At 38.7% G+C, this 8194-nt stretch overlaps 1 protein-coding gene across 2 annotated transcripts; it reads left to right on the top strand.

Moving 5' to 3' along the window:
- The first annotated feature begins 308 nt into the window (after nt 1–308).
- Nucleotides 309–6241, top strand: rnf2 (ring finger protein 2). 2 transcript variants are annotated; one of them, XM_055202386.2, is made up of 8 exons: nt 309–414; nt 993–1026; nt 1209–1320; nt 1474–1634; nt 1799–2014; nt 2247–2519; nt 2633–2804; nt 5187–6241. In XM_055202386.2, the coding sequence occupies exons 2-8, from the start codon at nt 1019–1021 to the stop codon at nt 5286–5288; spliced, it is 1044 nt and encodes a 347-aa protein (XP_055058361.1). In that variant the 5' UTR covers nt 309–414; nt 993–1018; the 3' UTR covers nt 5289–6241. The 2 variants fall into 2 exon arrangements, with proteins under 2 accessions (XP_055058361.1, XP_055058363.1); XM_055202388.2 differs by lacking the exon at nt 993–1026 and having other exon boundaries at nt 316–414.
- Nucleotides 6242–8194: the final 1953 nt, after the last annotated feature.

An 8194-nucleotide genomic window follows, 5' to 3' on the forward strand; every position in this document is an offset into this window, starting at 1 on the left:
GCTATTTGATCAAAAGTTTAAAAAACGTGATTTTTTTATTTTTTATATTTATGATATTTATGTGACAGTTGCACGCACCTTAACGAAAATTAACCAAGGTTTTACTACAAATAAAACTACACTTTCACTAACGTTATATGGTCATTTTGATAAGGATTGTTCACAATGAAAATGTATTTTATGTATCCTCCTGTGTAACATTTGCTTTTGTGCTTCAGAAAAGTAGGGAAGTGATACGGTTTTCAAAAACACATGGATGAGTAAACAATGACAGATTTTTAATATTTGCTGTACATCATTTATTTTTAAACATACTACATTTCCCAGACTTCATTGCGCGCACGGAATCCGCCATATTGAGCAAATCGCGGCGCGCTGTCTGGGAAAGGAAGAGAGTATCCACAACACTGAAGTGTAAGTATGTAAACAGCTACATTTTAACATTAATTTGTGCTTTCTGATTACGGTACTTGTTTCTTTTCACTTGGGCAAATGCTTGCATATGTGGCCAGCACGCCGACATCGGTTTGGAAGTTGATATTACGATGACTGTAAATGCAGCATCTGTATTAGCAGAACGAGAGCTAACCGTTAGCTCGTTTGCTTTTCGTTTTCTTGACAGCGCAGGAGATAAAACCCTTACACCTGAATCATCTTACAGCCACTTACATTGCTTTTATTTATTTAAAATAGGTACATTGTGAAGGATAAACGTTGTCATTTAAATGCAGTAAGAAGTGGTGTTCGTTTTGTAACACAATGAGTTATAAGTGCCTTCTAGAGCTAATTTTAGCATGTTAGCTCCGCGGCTGTAGGGATAAACAAGAGATTATTGCTGTAAGTGTGATGATTAGCCAACCAAAGAGTAAAATTTAAAGACATAAAACAGGTGTATCATTTTGATGATCATTATGAATCCAATGGATCAGCTGTTTCTACTGAAAGCAATAGATGACCACTAACGTTACTGAGACCATAATATCTTCTCTCAGGTGTCATTTGACAGAGCAGAGGTGATATGAAACTGTAAGTGTTACAAGAATATCTGAATTCGTAAGATCGTTTTTGATGTTTCTATGTTGTTTGACCGTATATACAATCTTTTTAAATTTATTTTTATTTTGATAATATACAAAGATTTGTTTTGCTTTTGCTGATGAACCGCTTTGTATATATTGTTTATACATTCTTTGGCTCCTTTATCACAGAAGTGAAGGATACACGCGCATAAACATGACACAGACAGTACAGACGAATGGGGTTCAACCCCTCAGCAAGACCTGGGAGCTCAGTCTTTATGAACTACAGAGAACTCCACAGGTAAGACTGGTCAAATGTCAAAACATCACATGTATCGCTTGTGATGTGCAACTAGAAGTGGAGTAACTAATCATAGTTTAGTATCTGAGAGCTTTGGAGATCTGAGAGACTGTTTCGGTCTAAAAATGCAGCTTGTGTGCTATTCATTTCTAGGAGGCCATCACGGACGGTCTGGAGATCGCCGTATCCCCACGCAGCTTGCACAGTGAGCTCATGTGTCCCATCTGCTTGGACATGCTGAAAAACACCATGACCACCAAGGAGTGCCTACACCGCTTCTGTGCTGACTGCATTATCACTGCTCTCAGATCAGGGTGGGTTCATGTCTTCAATGCCTGTTTGGAGATTTATTTACTTGCTTGGATTGTTATTATAGCGGACGTTTGTATAATGCTGGTTTTATGGGGTCAGTGAATAGCTGCATATATATATATATATATATTTTTTTTTTCAATTATCATTTGTTTTTGGTTCACAGAAACAAGGAATGTCCAACGTGCAGAAAGAAGCTGGTGTCTAAGCGCTCGCTCCGTCCAGACCCTAACTTCGATGCCCTGATCAGTAAGATTTACCCCAGCAGAGACGAGTACGAGGCCCATCAGGAGAGAGTGCTGGCCCGCATTAGCAAGCACAACAACCAGCAGGCACTCAGCCACAGTATTGAAGAAGGCCTTAAAATCCAGGCCTTAAACAGGTTAGATCTGTAATAGAAATACGTTCGCATTGAATTCAAATATTTGGCTTTATAGCTGTTTTGTTTATATTGTGTGCTGTCAGAGTCTAAAATAAGTTTATAGTTCTTTGATTGCTTTTATATTCATTGTCATTTCCTTCCTTCCTTCAGAGAGATCACTGCAGATTGTTTATTTTTCGATTTGTTTACTTTGTTATTGTCTTTATATCATTGCACCACTGGGGTTGTGTAGACAGCCGCGGGGTAAGAAGCACCAGATTGAAAATGGCAGTGGGGCGGAGGACAATGGGGACAGCTCACACTGCAGTAACGCATCAGTGCACAGTAACCAGGAGGCTGGGCCCAGTATCAAACGAACCAAAACTTCAGACGACTCGGGGCTTGACATGGACAATGCTACAGAAAACGGTGGAGGCGACTTGGCGCTCGATGGGGCCAGTGAGATTGAACTGGTGTTTCGTCCTCACCCAACGTTGATGGAGAAAGAAGATGCCGCACAGACACGGTGGGCCATTTTTAATGATTGGCTGGTGTAATAGTTGTGCCACCTGTCAGTTTTATGTTTTAATCAGATTTTTTTTGTTAATTTTGTTGTTTAATCTGAATTTGACACATCAGGTACATCAAGACGTCAGGGAATGCGACGGTGGATCACCTCTCCAAATACCTGGCCGTCAGACTAGCTCTCGAGGAAATGCGAAAGAATGCAGAGGCAAGCCCCATCAATGTAGAAGCGGCCAGTGAAAAACAGTATACCATCTACATTCCCACAGCCAACAACCAGTTCACAGTAAGTTTAGTACTGCTATCTGCTAAAGATGATAAAATATTTCCATTATTTATCAACAAAATTGCTTAAAGAAAAGAACTGTAACGATTGTGAGAAAAAGTCTGTAGTGTGTAACACCACTGTAGCTATTATTTCTATTTATCTAAAGCCCTTTTCACACAGACATTCCGGAAAATGCATCCTGGATATTTCCGTGATCATTCGATTTTTTTCGTTCATTCACACTGCCAATGATTTGCCGGCATCTGCAAGGTTACTTATTATTTCTCTCTCCAAAACCACTCACGTGCATTTTTGTTTATGATAAGACTATAAAGGAGCGTGTGATGCACTGTTCTATGCTAATGAATGATCTCAGCTTCCGAGTGGATATTTGACGAGCTCCCTAAATACAGTTTTCAGACATTTCTCATCGTGATTGTTAAAGGAATAGTCTACTCATTTTCAATATTAAAATATGTTATTACCTTAACTAAGAATTGTTGATACATCCCTCTATCATCTGTGTGCGTGCACGTAAGCGCTGGAGCGCGCTGCGACGCTTCGATAGCATTTAGCTTAGCCCCATTCATTCAATGGTACCATTTAGAGATAAAGTTAGAAGTGACCAAACACATCAACGTTTTTCCTATTTAAGACGAGTAGTTATACGAGCAAGTTTGGTGGTACAAAATAAAACGTAGCGCTTTTCTAAGCAGATTTAAAAGAGGAGCTACATTTTATGGCGTAATAGCACTTTTGGGAGTACTTCGACTCGGCACAGTAACACCCTCCCTCTCCCATTATGAGAGGGAGAAGGGGAGCGGACTTTTCAGGCGAGTCGAAGTACTCCCAAAAGCGCTATTACGCCATAAAATGTAGCTCCTCTTTTAAATCCGCTTAGAAAAGCGCTACGTTTTATTTTGTACCACCAAACTTGCTCGTATAACTACTCGTCTTAAATAGGAAAAACGCTGATGTGTTTGGTCACTTCTAACTTTATCTCTAAATGGTAGCATTGAATGAATGGGGCTAAGCTAAATGCTATCGAGGCGTCGCAGCGCGCTCCAGCGCTTACGTGCACGCACACAGATGATAGAGGGATGTATCAACAATTCTTAGTTAAGGTAATAACATATTTTAATATTGAAAATGAGTAGACTATTCCTTTAATATGCATTTAAAACCCCCGTTTTGAGGAGCTGAACGATATAACTTGTTGGGATGACACGCAGGCATTTTTGTTTATTATAAGCTCAAATGAGCACGTGACGCGATATTCTTTTATGCTGCTGAATGCACCTCAGCTCGATAAGTGACGAGCTAACTTACCTGATATCTACGTCGGTCCAGTTTGCTGACATTTCTCGTCATGAATGTTGATCTCCATGTAAATCCCTCATTTTAAAAAGTTGAACCAACTTCATGTTGTGTGTGTCATGGCAACATGAAGTTAGTTCAACTCTTTAAAATAAGGGATTTAAATGGAGATCAACATTCATGACGAGAAGTGTCACCAAACTGGACTGACTACCTCACTACGGCATGCGCGTCATTGTTTATGCATCTCATTTATCATTTCCTGATAACTGCTTCAATCTAGTTTGCGACATTTCTCGTTGTGAATGTTGATATATCCATGTAAATCTCTCGTTTTAACCATAACTTTGTTGTGATGATGCGTCCTCACTACGACACGCCCATTACGCATCTTGTTCACACGGAGGGTTATCCGTGTATCTTACTAGGTCCTCTTTCCGGCAGCGATCCCAGAAGATTTACGGGACATGTTTGCGTTCCCACAGAAGCTTGTCTGGCAATTTTATGGGTATTTTCTAGGACCAAAGGTCTGTGTGAGTGGGGTTTAAGACTAAAGAAGATATAATAAGTTAAACGCTGGTTTTCCTAGGTGTAAATTTCATTGGCAATAAATTTATCATGTTTATTTTTATGTTAAAAAAATCATTTACCAGTCAAATTTTAACTGAGACAATATGATTTCCCTTTCTGACAAAAAAAAGATTTTTGTTACGTTACTGGTATAATGGTTAAAAGCAATAAAAATGTCCAACAGATAGTATTACAGCGACTTTATTTGAATGAAAAATTATTTTTGAAAGCAGAGGGTCTGTTTTTTTTCATTTGAGATATTGTATGTATCTGGAAGGCATTAAACTTTTGTGAAAATCATAAAAATGGCTTGCTGGTGGGGAAAGAGTTAATAACAATGACATTATATTTACAAATGATTCAACCAAACTGTGTGTTCTTGACATGTGAATGTATTGTCTTATCTTTAAACACTATCCCTTACATAACACATTTTCTCTTATCAAACACTTTCTATGTAGCAGCATGTCATCTGAATTACTTCAGAATGAAAATGTCACTTTTCCCCCATAGGTCCTGAACGGTTCCTTTTCCTTGGAGCTGGTGAGCGAGAAGTACTGGAAGGTCAACAAGCCGATGGAGTTGTACTTCGCCCCAACAAAGGAGCACAAATGAATACAGCAAGACACAAGGGCTGAGATAGGCCCAGGACAGACTGATGGTTCATTCTCTGGTCTTTCTCTCCTTCCTTCTGTCTTCTCGCTGTTCCTCCATGTCTGGAGTTCTCTGGAGCCTTGACTCTTCAATAACTGTGGCTGCTCTGATTTGTTTTATATTTGTCTTTTTGTATTGAAATGAGACATGGGTTGATTAATAGGCATGGGGTGAGAGGGCCATGAGAGTCAAACCAGTGTGTGGATTTGTCCCCCCACTTTTAAGTTAACACCATCATTTCATTGTCATATGTTCCATTCTTTTTTGAATCGAGAACCTTACCTTCAACAAACCAAAAGGTTAGTCCCCAAAATGGATACCGCAACCACAACATCATTATTTTAAGAGTCAAACAGGATGTTTCACGAAAGACTCTTTCAGAAGGTGGCCTTCGTAGCCAGTGGTGGTGTCTTTAACATCAAACTACACTTATGAAGCATTTGTAAAGCTGTGAGAGATTTTAAGTGCATTTGTTGACACGCCACACCTGTAGCAGCAACATTTGTTGACTAACACAATTGCATTTCGCCACTGTGTACCAGTGTGTGTCCAGATAATGTGATGGCACAGTCGTGTCACTAGTCTGTGCTACTGTGTTGGTCAATTGAAATATGTCATATGCTTTGGGGATTGTACATACATCACTTTATAGTACCCACATTGAAATTGTATATTGTTACAGCTATTTCAGTACTTTTACAATAAACATAAACTGGCAGTTGTACATCAAAATGAACCCAGTTTTTGATAGTCAAATTTTCATAGAAGCTTCATCTAAGACAAGATCAAGTTTTTAGAGCATGAAGTACTTTTAGTTTGACATATTCTTGGCATACATATTGAGTTGTTGTTGTTTGGGGGAAATGTATACAGCGTTCTTTGTTTGAAAAAAATAATAAAATAATGTATGCAAATGCTGGTGTCAACTTTGTGCCATGCCACAGGCTATTTATGGCTAAGGTGGAGTAAAAACATATTCCCAGCAGATGGCGCCAGTGCATCAGGTTATTTAAGGTTATAGATATAAAGGTTAAATTATATTGAGTTTACAGATGCCATCCATAACTTTACTGGTTAGAAACAAACTTAAATGATTCAACAAGTAGGCTTCATTATGGGGTGGTTTTCCAGGTGGGGTTTAGTTATATTAGGACATTTAAGTAGTTTATACAAACATCTCACAAAAACATTGTACATTTTTTAAATTAAAGGTGTAGTGGAGGATTTTCTCGAATTTTAGAAAAGAACTGCCTTCTCCACTTTTTAAAAAAAATGCAATTGTGCAACACTCCTGACAACTAGGAGGACCAATGGTCTTGATGATCCACCCGGAAAAAGAAAATCCTCCGAAATACATTTAAGGCAGCTCCAAAATGCATTTTAGTCTGGGACTAGGATAAGCCCTGTCCGAGAAGCCACCTCAAAGTGTTTAAAACTGTCTCCGTATCTTAATCTGATTCACAACAGTAACCTTATATAATAAGTAAGGAATAATTGATGACAAGCCATTGAATTATAAGAAAATAATGCACACCCGAGGTGGTAATGTGGCACGAAGCGGAGTGTGCATTATTTTTAAATAATTCAAAGGACCGGAGTCAATTATTTTTAGTTTATACCACGGTTACCACAAACATTGCTCTGGTGCCTATTTTTAAGACATTTGACAAGTTAGGTTTGTGGTTATGGAAAAATAATGCATACCCATGGAACATTTCTCAGCCAATCAGAATACAGCATTCAACAGGCCCGTGATATAATGATGCATAAATTGAGCAGTTGAGTACAATTTCATAGTAGAAATATATATTTTTTTCAATATCCGAAAATATAAGTATGTAAAGTGATCAGCAATTTTATGTTTCAAACAAAGATGGCAATAGAAAATCTGTAGGTTATAGTTTGCATTTTTAAATGAGTTATGCTTTAAACTATTAGGTTTACATAATCTATCAATAAATGCCTAAAGTTAATGTCTGTCATTTACAGGTCACATGACTGTTTCTCTTGTGTACGAGTACAATAGACCAGCGCTTCCCAACCCTGTGAGGCACGCCAAAAGTGCACGTTTCCGATGTCACCAACATCTGACCCCATTATTTCCCACCTTGGCGTCTCTACACATTTTCCAGCTCTTTCTATTCAAACGCACCTGAATCCAGTCAATTAGCTCATTGGTAGTGTTGGCGTGCCTCTGGAAAAAGGGTTGGAAACACTGCAATAGATATTATATGAAGACCACTAAAGATCCAGTAAGGCCTGTAGGTGAAGATTAGTGGCTGGTTCTACAGTTGTAATTTATTTAATCCCATGTCCATAGATAAGATTACATCACAACCTGATGCTCTGTAATGCCACTTGCTTAAGAGGAAGTGAAATAGCTGTTCTTGTGACCATATGTCAGCGTTTCTGAATCACGTTGCCAAATTCACATTTCATAAGACTGGCTTTTCTGATGCATTCGATAGTATTTTATGCTGGGACATAGTTTACAGCCACTGTATTTCATTTACAAAGTGATAATCTCTACCCGATTTAAACTAATCCTCTCTTTCCCTTTCCGTTCCTGTGGCGTAAGCTTAGTGATCTAAGTTGCCCTATTAACCTGACCTCAGATTACCTACCAGTCATTTATGCCAAGTAAAGGAAGACAACCATGTGGCTTACTACCTGTGTTGGATTTTAAGCCTATGTGTTCGTTTTTTATAGTCTGATGCATCTATTCATAATGGACTTTACAGCCTCACAGTAAGGGTGCATCTGATGCTCACTGCAGCCCTAGAAATGTGTTTTTACTAGCACACACAGTGCGACTCATGTGGTCAGGTCATGGAAGGCCTGCTGCTTGGAATTTTTTTATCACAGAT

This window comes from Misgurnus anguillicaudatus, chromosome 2, assembly GCF_027580225.2.
Source record: "Misgurnus anguillicaudatus chromosome 2, ASM2758022v2, whole genome shotgun sequence".
Classification (NCBI taxonomy): Eukaryota; Metazoa; Chordata; class Actinopteri; order Cypriniformes; family Cobitidae; genus Misgurnus; species Misgurnus anguillicaudatus.

Bases quoted from the DNA above. Each gene is read 5' to 3' on its own strand.
- rnf2 (XM_055202386.2), top strand. The intron at 1,321-1,473 runs GTAAGACTGGTC...ATTCATTTCTAG, and splicing joins AACTACAGAGAACTCCACAG to GAGGCCATCACGGACGGTCT. The intron at 2,805-5,186 runs GTAAGTTTAGTA...TTTCCCCCATAG, and splicing joins CAGCCAACAACCAGTTCACA to GTCCTGAACGGTTCCTTTTC.